Source organism: Tenrec ecaudatus, chromosome 6 (assembly GCF_050624435.1).
Source record: "Tenrec ecaudatus isolate mTenEca1 chromosome 6, mTenEca1.hap1, whole genome shotgun sequence".
NCBI classification, from domain to species: domain Eukaryota; kingdom Metazoa; phylum Chordata; class Mammalia; order Afrosoricida; family Tenrecidae; genus Tenrec; species Tenrec ecaudatus.
Window position 1 is genome coordinate 22,288,402 of NC_134535.1, and position 20,243 is coordinate 22,308,644.

A 20,243-nucleotide genomic window follows, 5' to 3' on the forward strand; every position below is an offset into this window, starting at 1 on the left:
AAACTCCTCTTCAGACTCATGGAACACACACAATGACACTAAATGCAGGAAGATCACAGGCCAGTGGGTGGAAAGTCTTGTGGATCCAGTGGCAATGGAAGCATCTTAGCCTGGCTTGGGTCTCCACATGACTCCTTCAGCCCCAGGGCTCTAGCTCCATCAGTGTAGCTCCATGTGGCTTGTCAATAAGAATGTCTACCTTCAGTACTTGTCTTTCTATGACAGCTTCATTCACGCAGCAAACTGTCTCCAAGGTTCATGCCTCCTTTCTCCTCTCTCCATTGGATGGAGGATTCACGGTTTGCTTATCCGTCCACAAGTTGATAGGCCTTTCTGTCCAGTGGCGAGGGAGCACGGTGCTGCCATGAGTATTGGTGTGCAGCTTTCTATTTGCATTCCTCTCTTCAGTTCTTTTGGGTCGATACCTAGGGTGATAATCCTAATGGCTGGGTCCCTGGGTCCTTTCTACGTGTGACTTGCTGAGGTGCTGTCAAAGGATTTCCTTAGCAGCCGCATCAGTTTGCAGCAGTGGGTGAGGGCTCCTCTGGGCTCTAGGGCAGGAGGGTGGGTGAGGGTTGCCCAGAAAGCACTCCTTTTACTGAGGGCCCACTCTTTTAGAATACTGGAGGCTGTTAGGAGACAGTCCTTTCAGAGCTTGACTTTGAAGCCAGTCTTTCTGGACTCCACTCCCCTCTCTCCACTTCTGTGCCTGTAGACATGCTGTGTAACCTTTCTGGGCCCCAGTTTCCTTCCTTGTAATTGAAGAATTCAATTCGTCTTCACCCGTTGCTGTGTGTACTGAGGGAGCTGACGGGAGACTGAAAAGCCCACAGCACAATGTCTGCCACGTGGCTGACGTTGTGGGGTGCTCTCGAGGTTCCTACTTGTTGCGACCTGGTGTGCGACAGAAGGAAAGACACTGCTGGGCTCTGCGCCACCTCCACTACCCTTATTCCGGTGCAGCCACTGTGTCCACCCGTCCTGCTGAAGGTCTTCTTTCTTGCTCACCCTTTCCTTTACCAAGCAGGATGCTCTTCACCAGTGTGTTAGACAGGGTTCTCTAGAGAAACAAAACCAGGACACTAATAATTTTGTATATATTTACATGGATAGATAGGTAAATAACATAGATAGGAAATAAACAATTAACTAATCTATAAAGCAGTACAAATGGCTCAGCGCAACTCACTCTCGTGAGACAGCTAGGACACCGGCAGTCCTTCAAGTCTTGAGGGCCGCAGGGTAGTCCTCTGTGGAGGGAGCAATTCAGGCTCTCCGGGCACAGGCAGCAAACAGCAAGCAGGGCACCAACAGTCAGCCAGATTACAGGGTCTGACAGTCTTCAACTCAAGAGATGTACCTTCCCGTAGCATGGCGAAGCAGATCTTGAAGGAACCTCAAGTTACAGCGACACAGTCCATGGGTAGGTGTCCCACAGATAGTGTAGCTTGCGAATGGAGGCACAGACAAGCAAGGCAGCCGCACACTCATTGATGATCAAACAGCAAGAGAGAGAGAGGCGAGGCTCCCTGAGCTATTTATCTCTCCACCCTTCAGCGGATCTCACATGTGTTCATTGGCCATGTTGGCACAACAAACCTACCTATCACAACTGGTCTCTCCTGATAGTGTGTCCAAATACTTGAGATGAAGTATCACCATCCTTGCTTCTAAGGAATATTTTGGATGTATTTCTCCCAAGACAGATTTGTTTGTTCTTCTGGCAGTCCATGGGACTTGCCGTGTTCTTTGCCAACACCACCATTCAAATGAACCAGTTCTTCTCCTGTCTTTCTTTGTTATGTCTCAGTTTCACATGCCTATGCGACAATGGGAAAATGCCACAGAGCAGATCAGGGGTACCTGAGTCCTCAAAGTTACATCTTTGCTGTTTAACACTTTATTTCTTTACATATTTTTAGTAAATCAATTTATTGGGGGCTCTTACAGCTCTTACAACAATCCATCCATCCATTGTATCAAGCACATGTGTATATATGCTGCCATCATCATTTTCAAAACATGCTCTTTCTACTTGAGCCCTTGGTACCAGCTCCTCTTTTTGGAAACATTTAAAAAATCATTTTTGGGGGGCTCGTATGACTCTTATCACAATCCATCCATCCATTGTTTAAAGCACATTTGTACATATGTTGCCATCATCATTCTCAAAACATTTGCTTTCTATTTGAGCCCTTGGTATCAGCTCCTCATTTCCCCCCTCCCTGCTCTCTCCTCCCCCATAAACCTTTGATAATTTATACATTATTATTATTTTGTCATATTGTACAACGTCCAACATAGCCCTTCACCCACTTCTCTGCTGTCCGACCCTAGGGAGGATGTTATATGTAGATCCCTGTAATCTGTGTCCCCTTTATCCCTCATCTTCCCTCCACCCTCCTAGTATCGCCCCTCTCACCACTGGTCTTGAAGGAATCATCTGTCCTGGATACCCTGTGTTTCCAGTTACTATCTGTGCTAGTGTACACCCTCCGGCCCACCTGAATTTGTAAGGTAGAATTGGAATCTTGATAGTGTGGGGGAGGAAGCATTCAAGAACTAGAAGAAAACTGTATATTTCATCATTGCTACACTGCGCCCTGACTGGCTCGTCTCCCCACAGCCCTTCTGCAAGGGGATGTCCAATTTTCCACAGATGGGCCCTGGGTCCCCATTCCGCACTCCTCATTCACAATGCTATGATTTTTTTGGGGGGGCCTTTGGTGTGCTTCTTCCATGTGGGCTTTGTTGTTTCATAGCTAGATGGCTGCCTGTTTATCTTCAAGCCTTTAAAACCTCAGATGCTATGTCTTTCGATAGCCGGGCACCACCAGCTTTCTTCACCACATTTGCTTGTGCACCCCTTGTCTTCAGCGATCGTGTTGGGAAGGTAAGCATCTCAGACTACCGAATTGTTAGAACAAAGTGTTCTTGTGTTGAGGGAGTACTTGAGTAGGGGCCCACTGTCCATCTGTTTCCTTAATACTAAACCTATAAATATATGTACATAGATTTATTTCCCCCTTGTCGTATATAAATATATTTAAATCTGTATATGCCTGTATTTAAATCTCTATGACTACCCTTTGCCTCCTTGTTCTTTCCTCTATTTCTTTGTACTTTCCTCTTGTCCCACTCTCATGTTCAGCCTTCATTTGGGTTTTAGGGATTCCTCTCAATTACATTGTCCTTAATCCAGCCCTGCCAGACCTCTTACACCGTCTTTGCCACTGATTTTGGATCAGTTGTTGTTCCCTTGTCTCTGGGGTTGTTAACATCCACTTCCTTTCCCCCGCCTCCCCTTCTCCCATGTCCCCCTGGAACTGTCATCTCATTGTTCTCTCTTCTGGTTTATTTATCCCTCCTTTCCCTTCCAGGTAGACATGCTATGTACCATCACAAGACTGAGTACACTGAAGCAACAATAGAAAGTAAAACAATAGCTACAACAACAACACACAAAAAAACGCATAAATAGTTCAGGTCTATTTGTTGTCCTTCGTGAGTGCTTTCCAGTCGAGTGATAGGGTGCCATGCCCTGACCCCACATCTATCCCTGGGGACGTCATTGCTCTGCTCCCCCTGCTGCTCTGCTGCATGTCCCCAGAGGCTGGCTTCAGGGTAGTGAGCTCAGGACGGGCACAATTCCCGCCGTGTGTCTCTAGTGTTGTCCCCAATGGTGCTATGGGTCATTGAGGAACGCTGTATCCCGTGGTGAGGCCGGCCCTGTGGTCATCTCTGTGCATTGCTGTTCTGAGCAGGAACATTGTCCTCAGGGCTTGGTGAGCCAGGATGTGCTTCACTCTTTTTTTTTTCCCCTTTACCCCCTCATTGGCTCCTGTGTGTTCTGACCAGACAAGTCCCTTTCCTTGAGCTGTAGCTTCAGTGCTGTCCTCTGAGGTGAATTCTTCTGGGGGTGGAAACATTTTTCATACTCCTCAGTTTGGATGGCTGACAGCACCTCCCTCGTTTTATCTTCACCTCTTCTACATCATCAAATCAAGGGTGGGAGGGGAAAAAAAGAGGTGTCGACGGGATCAGGTATCAGGTATCAAAATACCCAAAACAAACAATCATATTGATGCAAATGAGGGGGGGTCAGAGTGGAGATCCAAAGCCCATCTGTAGACAATTGGAATCCCCTCACAGAAGGGTCACAAGGAAGAGACGAGCCAGTCAGGGTGCTGCAGTGTAGCATTGACTACTGTTTCCATCAGCGTGGACTGTGGATCCACGTAAAATGAAATCCCTTCAACCTTTTCTGTTTATCTGTTTAGTATGATGTGATCTCTTGGTCCACCTGGGTGGATTTTTGTTTGCTTTAGATTGAATTGCAATTCATATCAACCCTTTCATCGTCATCAGTAAGTGCTTCCTGTGTGTGGGCATACAGAAAGGTGTGACTGAGCCTTTCTGCAATTCCGACGGCACATTCTTCTTCCTATAGGCTCGTTTCTTGGGTTATCTGCTCGGCATACAGCCTGAATAAGGGTGGTGAATAGATACAACTCTGACACACACTTTCCCTGATTTTAAACGTTGCATTTTCCTCTTGGTCTGTGCACGGATTCCACATGACAAGCACAGGAAGTGTTTGGGGGGTCCCGTTCCTCACAATGTTATCCATAGTTTTTCTTTGTCCACACAGTCGAATGCTTTGACATCGCTGGTAAAACATGAGGAAACATCTTGGCTGTCAATTTCTTGGCTGTCAGTGGGTGGATTTGAGGAATAGTTATAATAACCCGACTCCTCTGTAGGTGCAAGGACATGATCACAGGCAGCTTTGTGCTTCCAGACAGATCTTGAAATGATCTTTTTGACAATGAATGCGACACTATTCCTCTTGACTGTCATTCCCAGCATAATAAATCATACAGTTGTCTGACTAAGCATGGCCAGCACCTGCCCATTCCATCTCATTCACATTCCAGTATTTATGTGTCTCATTTCATTTTTGATCACTTCCAGCTTTCTGAAAGTCAGACTTGGTAATTGATAGAAAAGAGAGCGGCCGGAGTGCCGGCATCAAGTAACAGGCGTTATTGGGAATTGCTCTCTTCTCAGCCTCTCAATAGAGGAGGGAGAGGGAGAAGGCCCCACACGCGGGTGGCATGAGTAGATAAATCCTCGCGGGTGGAGTCTGGTGATTTGGGTTGGCTGAGCATCGTGTGTTGTCCAGATTGACAAGTTTGAATGAGGCGGGGACGATGGTCTTTGGTTCTTGGGAAGGTATGGGGGTGGAGAGAATCTGTGAGCAGAAAACTGGGCAAGGAGGCGCTTGTCATGGCCGGGCACTACTTTAGGCTCAGCTGGATCCATTCGTAATTCAATGCTTTGATTATTAAGGGATCTTTGGAGCTAGTTTGGCTCTTTCTGAGTCATAACCTACCAGCAAATGAAACTGGGAGGAGGCGGCGCTTCCCCAGGTGTATTTTGATTGCCTTCCAACCCGAGGGACTCCTCATTGTATCAGACCGTGTTCTGTTGCAATTCACAAGGTTTTTCGGAGTGAACGCCCAGGAACTGACTAGTCTATTCCGTCTTCCTCGTCTGTCCTTGGTCTGGAAGGTGCACTGAAACCTGTTCCCCATGGGTGGCCCTGGGGGCATGTGAAATGCCCACGACACAGCTTCCAGCATCACAGCAACACACAGGCCACCACAGCACGACAGACTGACGGAGGAGTTGTGCAGTTAACTTCTTGAATCAAGACGGGAGCTGGTAGCACAACAAATTAAAATCCGCTGACCGTTCCTGACCCCACGGCTCTAATAACACCTTCTGGGAGACATTACTGAGTTCTCTGTTCATTTCCCTCTTCCCATACCAAACCACACTTTAGAAAGCACTCTCTGGCTCCAGACGGCTGTATGTTTATCAAATAATCGAAGACTCCCAATCAAGGAGAAAATGGTTGGACCCAATTGTCCGCATGGTAGTGAGTTTGGGCTTTGGCTTGGGTGTTCTGTAGGTCTGCATGTTCTCAGAATCTGGATGGAAGTGGATCATGTGGATATAAGCCCACCCTGTTATTAATTCATTGAAGCACATCCACTTGCTGCTGCTCCTCCTCCTCCTCCTCCTCCTCCTCCTCCTCCTCCTCCTCCTCCTTCTTCTTCTTCTTCTTCTTCTTCACACACTAGGGTGCTTTATTGAACTTGCTGATAGATGGAGATACACGCTCAAACTGTATTGGGGGTGGGCAGGCCATGGGTCAGGGACCAGGTCGTCCAGCAGGTTCAGGACACAGTGTGGTGCGGTGACTAGTGGCCTGCTGGCCCATCATCTGTGACAGGGCTTGGAAGCTCATCACTGTGCCTGTGGTGAGAAGAATGATGAAAATGAGGATCCCCAGGAGGCTGAGGACCATCGAGAAGATGTCCTGGCACTTGCCTGTGGACGCGTGGCTCTGGGCCCCAATCATGCCACCCACCATCTTCCGGTCCTTACACTTCACGGAGTAGGCATAGGTTAGGAAGCCCAGGCAGCAGCATTGGAGCCAGAGTGTGTTGACGAGGGACCAGACGACGTGGTCGGGCATGTGGGGCTCAATCTGGATGTTGATCACAGTGGACTGCGTGGGGCGGCGTGGGGTGGTGCCTGCAGTGCACCATCTTGAGTTCCCCTTGAGCCATCTCCCGGGTGTGAGGATGCTGAGACCTGTAGAAAGGGAGAGGCCTGGAAGTGCCTGGTGCAGGTCTCCTCTGCTTAAATCCATTGTCTTCCCTGGGGCCAGAGGCCAGCTTCAGGTGAGCTCCCAGGTGTCCTCACTCAGTGTGGCCCGCTAGAATGGCTCCCCAGGTACTGCCATCTTGGCCTGCTAGAAGTGCCTCCATTTGCTTCTGGTAAGCTCTGCTGTTCCATTGTGTCCTAACACAGCAAGAGGTGTTGGCCATTTCCAGTTACCACCGGAACTTCTAGCTTCACCACACCTGTCGCCCTCCCCAATTTCTCACTTGCTACTTTGCAAAACAGACTCTTCATTTTGAATTCAACCTATGGTCTTAGCTCCTCGATCCTATAATTGCAGTGCACACGCACCCTTGTACGAAAACCAGCCCGTCGTACAGTATAGACTGGGGATTAATTCATGAAGGAAAGTGTCTGCCTATTGGCATTGATGCAGACATGGTAGTGCATGCTCTGCCTACTGCCATTTTTACTGTGTTGGGGGAGGGTGGGGGGAATCTTTGCCATAATATTCTTTGCCAAAATTGATTCCCTGCAGGCAGAGTGCTGAACAATCTGACAAAGTCAGGGTCCGAGGAGTTCTTAAAACAAAATTACATTTTGGAATACGCTACTGAACTTGCCCAGTTACTGGACAACAACCCAAATGATCAAGCTACCATGAAGTACACAGAAGGCGTTTTGAGGTAAGGATTCATGTCTCTTGGGGTGTGGGATGGGGTAGGAGGTTTTTTTCCCCCCTACTAATTTTTATTGTTATGATTAATATATATACAATCCACACCACCAGTCCAATACCCATCAAACTGAGTTCACTACAAGATATTGAATCTTAGTATTTCCATCCTCTTATTCAGTCAGTGGTCCTCAACCAAGGGGTTTTGCTGTTACCCCCGCCCCCTGGCCCCTGAGAATGTATAGCAATACTGGGGACTTCTTTGGCTGTCACGCAACTGGGGACAGGGGCTGCTAGTGGCACCTAGTGGGAAGAAGGGTCCTGCAAGGCACAGGCCAGGTCCCACCTACATCAAAGAATCATCCAGCCCCAGGGCTGGAGTGCCCAGGTGGAGAATAGTACGCTAGTTCCTTTAAGGTGGTGGTTCTCAACCTGTGGGTCATGACCCCTTTGGGGGTGGGTGGGGTCAAGCGACCCTTTCACAGGGCTCGCCCGATTCATAAGAGTAGCAAAATGACAGTGATGAAGTAGCAACAAAAATAATGTTATGGTTGGGGGTCACCACCACATGAGGAACGGTATGCAAGGTCACGGCATGAGGAAGGTGGAGCACTACTGCTCTAAAGGGGGCGCACACTATCTCCTTGTAAAGCACTTTGAAGTCCTTGAAGCTCAGCGAGCTTAACTTGGCCTGCTGTCTTTCCTTTGTCGCTTCCAGGACAAGTTTCTGGTATCTCTGAGGAGAACTTCATGGACATTAGTGTTGCCGGCACAGTCAACGTAGCCAACCTCAATCATGCCCAGGAAATAGCTCACCTATGTTTTCCTTTCAGATTAGCTGCTGGCAATGTTTCTCTGGCAAAAATGAAATTTCAAGAATGTTTAAATATCAGGAGAAGTTTGTTTGGCAAGACAAATATCCTGGTTGGAGAAATTATGGAGTATTTAGCGGATTTGCTATTTTTCCCTCTGCATGGTGAAAGGTTAGTTTTTATGACACACTTGCAGTCATGCGATCGGGAAGGTCCAGCTTGCCCACTGCAGGTGGCCCACTGCTCAGGCTCCAGTCTTGCTCGGAGACCTGAGGGCCTCACCCTGCCCGAGACGAGGATTTGTCGGGACCTGGATAATCACTCCAAAGGAGCGCTGGACTGGGGCTTCGCAAGAGGAAAAGTACAAAGGAGGCTGATGTTTCCATGAGTGTGTCTCATGTCAGGGCCTTAAGGCAGGCCTCAGAGTCCCTGGGTGGTATGAATGGTTACTGCACTCAGCTGCTAACCTGCAGGTTGGGGGTTCAAGTCTACCCAGAGAGGCCTCCAAAGCAAGGCCTGGTGATCGTCTTCTGAAAATGCTAGCCTTTGAACACCCCCTGGAGCCCTGTTCTACGCCACACACAGGGGGTCCATACATTGAAAGTGACTTGATGATAACTTTCAAATTAAAAAAAAAAAGGTCTAAGTCTCTAATGGAAGACCCGGACCCTGGCCGACACAGCATCTCAAGCAGTGCTTCCCTGCTTCCCCCCTCGTTCCGTGGGGCAGAGGCAGGGCCCTGTTGGGTCTCTTATGGTGTATGTGTGAGGCTTTCCTCAGCATTTTTCCATAACTGACTTGGCAGCATAAATAGGGCAGGGTTAAACTGTGAGGCTGGTCAGCCCTGTTCTTTAAAAAAAAAATCATTTCACTGGGGGCTTGTACAACTCTTATCACAATCCATCCATCCATTGTGTTGAGCACATTTTACATTTGTTGCATCATCATTCCCCAAACATTTGCTTTCTACTTGAGCCCTTGATATCAGCTCCTCGTTTTTGCTCCCTCCCTCCCTCATGAACTCTTGATAATTTATAAATTATTGGTTTTTTTTCATGTCTTACACTGTCTGATGTCTCTCTTCACCCACTTTTCTGTTGTCCGTCCCCCAGGGAGGGAGTTATATGTAGACCCTTGTGATTGGTTCCCTCTGTCTACCTCACCTTCCCCTTACCTCCTGATATGGCTAATCTCATTATTGGTCCTTAGGGGGTTATCTGTCCTAAATTCCCTGTTTTCAGCTCTTATCTGTACCAGTGTACATGCTCTGGTCTAGGCAGATTTGGAAGGTAAAATTGGGATCATGATAGTGGGGGGAGGAAGCATTAAAGAACTAGAGGAAAGTTGTATGTTTCATCAGTACTACACTGCACCCTGACTGGCTCATCTCCTCCCATGACCCTTCTATAAGGGGATATCCAGTGCCTACAGATGGGCTTTGGGTCTCCACTCCACACTCCCCCTCATTCACAATGATAGAATTTTTCTGTTCTTTGATGCTTGATACCTGATCCTATTGACACCTTTTCATCACTGGTGAGCTTCTTCCATGTGGGCTTTGTTGCTTCTCAGCTAGATGGCTGCTTGTTTATCTTCAAGCCTTTAAGACCCCAGACACTATGTCTTTTGATAGGCGGGCAGCACCATCAGCTTTCTTCACCACCTTTGCTTATGCACCTGCTTTGTCCTCAGTGATCATGTCGGGAAGGTGAGCATCATGGAATGCCTGTTGAATAGCACACAGTGTTCTTGCATTGAGGGAGCACTTGAGTGGAGGCCCAATGTCCACCTGCTACCTTCATACTAAACCTATAAATATGTGCACATAGATCCATTTCCCCATCGTCATATATAAATATATTTACACATGTGCATTCAACCTTGTTCTTGTTGTTCCCCAGCTCTCCCACTTCTTCCCTGTCCTGCCTTTGGTTTCAGTGTTTTACTTTGCCCTCTTGCCCTCTCGTTTCACACCAGGGAGGTACGCTGGCTGCGCCCTGGCTTCCAGGGAGCCTGGGTGCAAGTCTCTAGCACTGGAGGGCAATTCTAGGTTAACACTGTCTAAGAGTGTTTGCATATTTCAAGAATTGCCCTAATATGGGAGCAGTAATTGTGTATCACCCAGTTAACACCCCTCCCCCATTCCTTACAGCACAGAGTGCGACCGCTCCCTAGGGTTTCCGAGGCTTTAATTTTGAAAGGAGCAGCCAACCACATCTCTCTTCCCTAGAGCAGTTGCTGGATCTGCATTGTGGCCAAGCACTTGACCGCTGTGCCTCATGAATCTTCAAAGGGACAGATGCTACAGATGCTCTATAGCTGAAGCAGCCTGTTTCCGTAAAGGTTGACAGCCCCAGAGCCCTCTGGGGGCAGTTCCATTTTGTCCTGTAGGGTCGTTAGGAGTTGGGATGGACTCCATGGCGTGGGCCTTAGATAGATAGCAGCGGTTAGATGGTGGGCTCTGTGGCCCAACTGCCTGGATTCCAGTTTGATTTCAGCTACTTAGTGGTTCAAACCCACCCAGAGGCACATGGAAGAAAGGTCTGGCAATCTGCTTCCAATAGATCCCCGCTGTGAAAACTCTCTGGAGAACAGAGAGTACACCGTGGTGCGAGTCGGGCTGCTAGCACTGGCTCCAGACCTGGCACCCACGTCTTTCTTGGGCAACGGGATGTGAGTATCCCACTGGCATTTCAGAGTCAACATGTTCCACATGGAGCATATCCATCTCCCGTGACCTAACAAGGTGGACCTTCTATTGGCTTTTTAAAACTTTTGTTTTTATTAATCATTTTTGGGGGGCTCTTACAAATCCTATGATAATCCATTGTGGTATCATCTTAATCATACATCTTAATAATCTGACATCAGACAACATGGTAAACATACGGCATGCATTTCCTCGTTTTATCACCACAAATTTAGTATCAGCGCTGACCCTCCACGGCTAGTCATGGTGGGCTCCTCTAGAGCAGATGCAGATGCCCCTGACTCCCCAGCTCCCTCCTTCGCAGCAAAGCCAACACTGGCCTCAGCAGGTCTCCCTCAGATCCGTGGCCATTGAGTTAGCTCAGATCCTTTGAGTTTCTCCTCTGGATGATTGGAGCTCTCCCCCAGCCCCCCCCCCCCCCGCCCCCCATCTACTCAACCTCACCTACTTCAGCTTATCACCCATACTCCCATCCAGGCAGATTTTCCAAAGTGCAAACTTGACCCCATCATTTCCTTAATGAGAATTATTCCGTCTTGATCCGAAGTCCACACTCAAAGTCCTTCACAAGTGGGTCTCTGCTTCCTTCTCGAGGCTCTCTGCCTTGGGACGTTCTTTGAGGACAAGGACAAGTCTTACTCCTCTTTGCAGCGGTTATTTGTTAATTGAATGGGTGAATAAGCCAATGGCATGTTCCTTGAACACTCTCGTGTTCTTTTTTCTAGATTCCAGAGGAAGCAAGTTATTGATTATTATAAACAAGTGGTAAAAATCAAGGAAAATACAGAAGCTCTGACCAACTCCTCACTCATCAGGAAACAGCTGTGCATCAGCCTGAGCGATACCTTGTGCAAATTAGGTAAATTCACTAAGTCATTTCTATCACTAACAAGTAGCATTTTCCTTTGTATCACCCACACACTTTCTTTTTCTTAATTTCTGAAACATGTAACACCTGTTTCACGTTTTTCCAACTTGCTATCTCTCTCTTTTCCCTCACTGGGGAGAAAAAAAAAGTCTTTTAAGTGTCCTCCATCCAAGCACACCAGCCAGTGTTATCCAAGGGTTGTAAGTAATAAAATCCAAGCGTGGAGGAGGGAATGAACGGTGTTAGAGCTGAAATTCTAAGCGCCCAGTTTTCGGAAGAGTGACAGTGAAAGTCCAAGAGTCCGTGGCCGGCTCCCGACATGGAGTAAGCCTGGGTACCCCTTCCAGACCATTGGCCGTGGGTGTGAACAGTCTTGCTAGAAAAAAGAGCGCATTGGAAAGTGGGCGATAGCAAGTGCGGTGAGGTTAAAATTGAACACCTTATCGCTTGTTCTCCCTTCTGACCCATCTCACATTTGCGCTAGTTTTTATTTTTTCTTTTCAACTAAGGGTTTCCCGTGTTTTGTTATGGTTTTTCTTTATATGATATCTAGGATTGAGAAATCTATCGAGACAGTAACTGGATTAACAGTGTCTTGGGGTTATGGCAGGTGAGGATGGGGGTCAATGAAGAGCTAATGAGACAAATGAAGAAAATGTTCTAAAATGGACCGTGGTGATGATTGTACCACTCTTTGAGATATTGAAATCAGTTAACTGAATGATATGTGAATTATATATCCCTAAAATGTAAAAAAAAATTTTGAAAGCTGTGTGTAGACTTAGCTATGGAGGACAAATCAAGAACCTATAGCTTCTCATCTTGGTAATTTTGTGTAAAAAAGCTTTCTCTTTTGTAGGGAAAAAAAGGCTTCTCCCTCCAATTTCTGATTCCTTTATAGGCAGGGTGCCATGCTTGCCCAGAAGCCTCTCCTGTCAGGTTAGGTTCCCCTTCTCCTTTAAATGCTGTTTTCACTGTAGCCCTGACACTGTTATTAAAGACAATCACAAGCAACCAAAATTTGAATATAAGGCTTATTCTGGGAGCTGACTCAATGATAGTGGGGTTTGGTTCATTGATTATCCTTTTGTAGAAAAATTTCTTTGTGATAGAGACATTTTGGCCAGGCTTTTCGGGGTTAAAATTTTTTTTCCCAAGAGAGTGTAGTGGTTAAGTATTGAGCTGCTAACCACAAGGCCAGCAGTTCGAACCCACCAACTGCTCTGTGGGACAAATGTGAGGCAGACTGCCTCTGGGAAGATTTACAGTTCCAGAAATCTAGGGAGCAGGTGTACTGTTTTCCTCTTTAACAATACTTACACCTGAGATGTTAACAAAGCACGTGAGAGTCTAGCAAAATGACATCTCAGGTGGATCCTCCTTCCTTGATTTTAGTTGTAACATCATGCAGGAGTCAGGGCCATACGTCTGACTCAGAGGTCTGAAGGCACTTTCTGATTGAAAACTAAGCTTGACACTTTAAATGAGAATTAAACAATTGTTTAAAATAGAATACTCTGGCCTAGAGTTTCCTAGGAGGCATGGTAGGAATTTTCAGTCCATGTACTCCTTTTGCTGCTTGTTGCTTCCGTGATGTCAAAGTGTAAGAATCCTTTATTGACGTCAATCGGAGAGATTCGTTGATTCCCAGATGGGCTCAAACTGGGGACATGCTCAGCTCACCAAAAGGAATGAGGTGCTTTCAACACGCACCACCAGGGAGCGCTGTTCCCCAGCGGTCACTCTAGAGGAGGCCTCCTCCCAGAAGCTGGTCAAGAAGAGTCAGCGAGACGCAAGTGTTCCACGGTAACAGACTTAACACAGGAAGAAGCTTGCTCGTGGAGAGAAGGGCCTACACGATGCCCACTCTCTCCTCTCTATGAATATTTGTTTTCCTCTGCTAAAGGCAGTCATTGCACCGGGGGACAAGGTTTGCTTTGCGCAGGAAAGGCCGGGCTGTGCTAACAGGGTACACATGCAGATGTTCTCCAAGGTGGACTCTGCCGCAGCACTTATTCTGGGATGTTGACCTGTGCATATCATGGAGGGCCTACTGCCAGTCAGGATGACTGGGCCAGAGCTAGTTCTTTCTAAAAGACAGTTTGTTTGAAAAATCATTTTATCGGGGGCTTGTACAACTCTTATCACAATCCATACATCCATCCATTGTGGGTCAAGCACATTTGTACATTTGTTTCCCTCCTCATTCTCAAAACATTTACTTTCTACTTGAGCCCTTGGTATCAGCTCCACATTTTTACCTTCCTTCTCCGCTTCCTCCTCCCTCATGAACATTTGATAATTTATAATTATTATTTTGTCATATCTTACACTGTCCGACGTCTCCCTTCACCCACTTTTCTGTTGTCCGTACCCCAGAGAGGAGGTTATATGTAGATCCTTGTAAGTAGTTCCCCCTTTCTACCCCAGCTTTCCTCTACCCTCTCAGTATTGCCACTCTCACCACTGGTCCTGAAGGGATCATCTGCCTTGGATTCCCTGTGTTTCTAGTTCCTATCTGTACCAGTGTACCTCCTCTTACCTAGCTGGATTTGTAAGGTAGAATTGGGATCATGATGGGGGGGGGCATTTAGGAACTAGAGGAAAGTTGTATGTTTTGTTGCTACACTGCACCCTGACTGACACATCTCTTCCCTGTGACCCTTTTGTAAGGGGATGTCCAGTTGCCTACAGATGGGCTTCAGGTCTCCAATCCACACTCCCCCTTATTCACAGTGATGTGATTTTTTTGGTTCTTTGATGCCTAATACTTGATCCCTTTGACACCTCATGATCACACAGGTTGGTGTGCTTCTTCCATGTGGGCTTTGTTGCTTCTGGTCTACATGGCTGCTTGTTTACCTTCAAGCCTTTAAGACCCCAGGCACTGTATCTTCACTACATTTGCTTCTTCATCACATTTGTTTATGTGCCCATTTGTCTTCAGCAATAGTGTTGGGAAGATGAGCATCATGGAATGCCAGTTTAATAGAACAAAGTATTCTTGCATTGAGGGAGTACTTGAGTGGAGGCCCAATGTCCATCTGCTACCTTAATACTAAATCTATAAATATGTGCACATAGATCTATTTCCCCATCCTCATATTTAAATATATTTATTAAGAGACAGGTTTTTAAAAAACATTTTATTAGGGACTCATACAACTCTTATCATAATCCATACATATACATACATCAATTGTATAAAGCACATCCGTACATTCTTTGCCCTAATCATTTTCAAAGCATTTGCTCTCCACTTAAGCCCTTTGCATCAGGTCCTCTTTTTTTTCCCCTTCCTCCCCACACCCCTTCTCTCATGAGCCCTTGATAATTTATAGATTGTTATTTTGTCATATCTTGCCCTATCCGGAGTCTCCCTTCCCCTCCTTCTCTGCCGTCCATCTCCCAGGGAGGAGGTCACATGTGGATCCTTATAATCAGTTCCCCCTTTCCAATTCACTCACCCTCCACTCTCCCAGCATTGCCCCTCACACCCCTGGTCCTGAAGGTATCATCTACCCTGGATTAAAAGACAGTTTTTAAGGAAGAGTTTATCTCCTTTCTTTCTCTCCAGGAGGTCTACAGTGTACACAGGTATACAATGTACACAGGTATACAGTGCACACAGGTATACAATGTACACAGGTCTACAGTGTACACAGGTCTGCAGTGTACACAGGTATACAGTATGCACAGGTATACAATGAACACAGGTATACAGTGTACACAGGTATACAGTGCACACAGGTATACAATGTACATGGGTATACAGTTTATACAGGTATACAGTGCACACAGGTATACAGTACACACAGGTATACAGTGCACACAGGTATACAGTGCACACAGGTCTACAGTGCAAAGGTGTGGTTCTATCTGGCTGGATCATACAAAATAGGTTAGTATTGAGCTGTTCAGTGCAAGCCGCCCCATGGGAGAGAGATGTGGATTTCTACTTCCATCATGAGTTATAATGTAGGAAACCCCCAGGGGGTAGTTCTATCCTGTCCTGTCGGGGTGAGGGGGTCTCCAACACTTGACCAGCTCCTCAGAAGTGACTGCGATTGTGGAAAATATTAAAAACAGACAGACAGAGGGACACGGGCTCCTTGTTCCATGTCAGGACTGAGAGAGGGAATGTATTTTAATGGGTATATATAATGGGGCGTACAGATCTTTCATAAGGCATGCACATCATACAGCTAATATATGGCATAGTAAATAGGTAATATCATAAGTGGGTAACATAATAAACCAACAATGAGGTGAGTCATTGTCTTGACCTCGAACCCCCCTGAGCCCTCCCCAGGGGAAGCAATCTCTGATCAGTATCAGCATGAGATGTCAAAACCAAGTTTGCCATATTTTAAGGTGGGTTGGCTATAGGACCTGATTGCTTTTATTTATAGAAAACATTTAGGCATGGTGAAGTAGCCAGATACAGGAATGATTCATCTTATATGGTAGCTCCTTTAGGACAGTTCTTTTATGGAGGTTATTGGAGGGACTGTGCCCAGTCATAAGACTTTATATTACGATTTATTTATATCTCATCACCGTGAGAGTCTTCCGCCACCAGAGTCAGCTCTTCAGACCCCTGATGACGAGCAGGGATGATTTAGATGCATTACATCATCATCCAGTCCCTCAGTTGACCACACTGTCCTCCAGGGTGGCTATGCGTCGGAACAGACTCAATGGCACTGAGTGCAAGCTCTGGTCTTTCCATTACACAAGCACCCCCTTTGTTTTCTGCCCCTCAAACTTCTTATGAGAATGGCTTCTTGGAGGAGTTTTTCTCTGGGGACCCTCTGTCCCCATCTCACAGGTGAATTTCTATAGAGAGAACTCAGAATGTAATAGCTTTGCGTGGTGCCTAGTGGTCCAGGAAGGAGGAAGGCAGGTAAAGGAAATTAGGGCTTTGGGGAGGCTTGGTTTACAAAGTAGATGTATGGTTTCAAGATTGGTTATTTAGAATAATTATAGAAATTAGGGACAAAAGGGGGAAGGCACAGATCCATAGGTGGTCTAAAGCAATCCTTTCTGAAAGCATTCTGTTAACAATAGGCTCTAAGGCATGCATTTCCTGAAAACCTGGTGTCCTAGTTGGTTACACACTGGGCTGGTAACTGCAAGGTTAGAAGTTCAAATGGAGGTAGAAAGATGGAACTTTCTGCTCCATCAAGATTCACAGTCTGGGAAACCCGTAGGGGCAGTTCTACTCTGTCCTATAGGATCACTCTGTGTCAGAATTGACTTGGCGGCAGTAAGTTTGGTTGGAACAAGAGATTTTGGATGAGATATTTTCCACGAGAACTTCTCTGCTTTCTACATCTCTAACAGAACCATTTTAAAGAATGAGAATTCCAAAACATTCTATTGTTCTCATGCAGAACCTGTGGGTAGACCAAGAGGCAGTTGTTCAAACTGACCAAGGGGCAACGGTATGGTTTAAAATGAGGGAAGATGTGCATCAGGCCTGTATCCTTTCACCCTAGGCAGTCTGTGTTGAGTGAATAATCTGAGAAGCTGAATTATAAAAATAAGAGATTAATATCAGGACTCAAGGAAGGCCCTTAACAACCCGTGACAGGCAGAAAACACCAGCTTGCTGGAGCACTCCCGGAGGAGGACTGCAGCCTTCTGTGCGGGATGCAACACAGTGTAAGACAGCAAAAATCCTCACAGCTAGACAGCTGACACATGATAAGTGGAGAGAAGCTTGAAAGCGGTCAAGGATTTCCAGTTACTTGAAGCCACAGCCCATGCTCATGAACACAGCAGTCAAGAGAGCAGACAGTATGCTTGCTTTGGACAAATCTGCTAACCAAGACCCACATAAGGTATTAAAGGGCAACTATGTCATGTTGAGGACTCAGTCAGTGTGCATGGCCCGTAAAAACTGGACCATGAATAAGGAAAACCACAGCAGAATTGATGCCTTTGGAGCATGGTGTTGAAGAACCTTGAAAACTCCACAGACTGCAAGAAGAACAAACAAAAATGTTTGGCAAGATGCACAGCCTCTCCTTAGAAGATATACGGGTGATAGTTGGTCCCCAGGACTTTGGACATGTTCTTGGGAGAGCCCAGTTCTTGGAAAAGGACGCCATGCTGGTAAAGTAGAGGGGCCGTGAGCAGGAGGAAGACCCGAGACAAGAGAATGTGGCAACATGGCCGCAACAATGAGTTCACACATAACAACTCAGAAGACCGGTCGGCATTCCATTGCTTTGCAGATGGGATCTCCTTGAGTGGACACCGACTCCAGGTACCCAACCACAACATCAACCACACCACAACACAATGCATTTCCTTAGCAGCCTGCTTTTAAGACTCTACAAAGGTTCCCACGGCCTTCGGGTTGATTGCGACTCACAGCAACCAGATAGGAGACAGCGAAGAACTGCACTTTAGGGTTTCAGTCTTTATGGGAGCCGGCAGCTTCACCTCCCTCCCGTGGAGCAGCTGGGGAGTTCGAACCACTGACCTTAGCAGCTGAACACTCAGCTCACAGTGCCTTAAGGATGGTTAAAGAAGAAAGCGAGGGGTAGGATGGAGTCTAGACACTGACTCAGGCCAGTCATTCTACTCGAGTCAAACGCCTCCACAATTATCATTGTCTGACTACCATTTCTGGGAGAAGTTCCAGTTAAAAAAAATTCCTTCAACAAAATATTGCTATTGTTTCCTATGGTTTATGGTGAAGACTGTTTTTTTTTCTCACTGGTACTAGTTCAGGTAAGTAGTTCAGGTAGGTCAGACGGCAGGCAGCTGATGGCTTCCAGGTCAGCAGGCAGTATTTCAGGCCGCTGGCTGAAATCCAAAGAACCAGAAGTCACTGAGCCAGAAGCAGGATCCAGAATCGCAAGTAGCAAACAAGCTCTCCATGGAGTCTGCTTCTATAGGAAGCAGGCCACCACCCCCTCTCCACCCTCCCAGGAAACTGTCTTTCCAGTGGCATCAGGGCTGTGACCTAAGGAAGGGTTGCATCCCACTGGAATCTTCCACACTGTTTGGCTGCTCACTGCAGAGCCCATCTCTGATTACATGGATTACTTGACGTTAAATTGATTATAGGAAGTCACACCATGGGGTTGACTGCCGAACAGCTGAGAAGCCTGGCCCAGCCAGGTTGATACAAAACCTAACTATCTCACCGTCAAGACCAAGGATAAACATGTAATGGATCTTGAAGGATCCTGTACAAACTACATCACGGCTGCCTACGTCTCCACCTTCAAGAAACCACAACCAGAAATTGTGGGTGAAGCATTCTCCGAAAGACAACCTGGAACCCACGCCAGAGGCCCCATCCCTTAAACCAAGCTTGATTGTCTACGTCAAATAGAGGTTTGGAAGGAGGACGCACAGACATTTGTAGGTTTAAGTTAAAATGAAGATGTAAGGGTGTCTGTATCATTGTGGATCCAGGGCCCATCTGTGGTGAGCAGGGGGCTTTAAAATCAACACGGGAGAGAAGCGCTGATGTGCCCAGATTAAGAGTCACCCCCACCTTCCCCAACCCGCCCGGGCCTTTGTTTAAATCCTTCCTTGTAAATCTGCCCGAGATGGTTGGCATTTCTGTTTTAAAGGAATCCCAGGGCGAGGGGAATGGCGTCATGTTCCTCTAGCACATTTCGTCCAGGATGAACAGTACAAAGCCGTCAGCTCGCCATAATGGAGTGGCGGAGGCGCGTTCCTGTTCTTTATGCCCACTGAGCTGGCTTCTCCCTAAGGGATTTAAAGCACGGAGAAAAGACCACTCTGTGTCAGAGGCAGTTGGGAATGTGAAACACACACACACACACACACACACACTTCTTGTAGTCAGGATTAGTACAGAAATCTTCAGAATGACCAGGTACGCATATGGTTGGTGAGGAGTTTTCCTTGAGACTGGCCCAAGTACAGAGGAGACAGAAAGGAATTACATCGATGAAGATGTGTCTCGCTAAACTGTGATGAGAAGAAATACAAGATCCCCCTCTCACCCACCCCTCATCTTCATGCATGCTTACTATCACCTCATTATAAAAATACTTTGATTGTAATTAAAACCTGAATTAACAAAAAGTGCTGGTGTCCTGCTATTTTCATGCACCACTGAGGAGATTCTACTGTATTCTTCATGTTGCTGGAATGTGAAGAATACAGATGATTCTACTGTATTCTTCATGTTGCTGGAATGTGATGGCATCTTGAGTACAAGATGCCCAAGCCATTCAAGCTAGCAATGGTTATTGTTCATCTTCAAGCTAATTGAAATCTGGAAATTAAAGAGCTTTGTTTTCTAGAAGAATATCTGGAAGTTTCTTTTCAATATTGGTAGCTTGGAGCAGAGCCATCCTTTCTGTTGGATAACCCCAGTTAAATTGTGTAAATACCTTGTGAGGATCCATTTGAGATCTTCTGGAATCCATGAAATCAAGGCGATCCCCTCAGGCTGTTGGGCTAGTGTCCTTTTGAACATGGAGC

At 46.6% G+C, this 20,243-nt stretch overlaps 1 protein-coding gene across 1 annotated transcript in view; it reads left to right on the forward strand.

The window, feature by feature from the left end:
- LOC142451355 (putative tetratricopeptide repeat protein 41) overlaps window positions 1-20,243 on the forward strand; it is an 80,198-nt gene that overhangs the window by 50,695 nt on the left and 9,260 nt on the right. Inside the window, exons 13-15 of the mRNA XM_075553203.1 lie at window positions 7,235-7,382; window positions 8,206-8,355; window positions 11,620-11,753. Coding sequence (XP_075409318.1) covers window positions 7,235-7,382; window positions 8,206-8,355; window positions 11,620-11,753 — 432 coding nt within the window. The remainder of the gene's footprint in view (window positions 1-7,234; window positions 7,383-8,205; window positions 8,356-11,619; window positions 11,754-20,243) is intronic.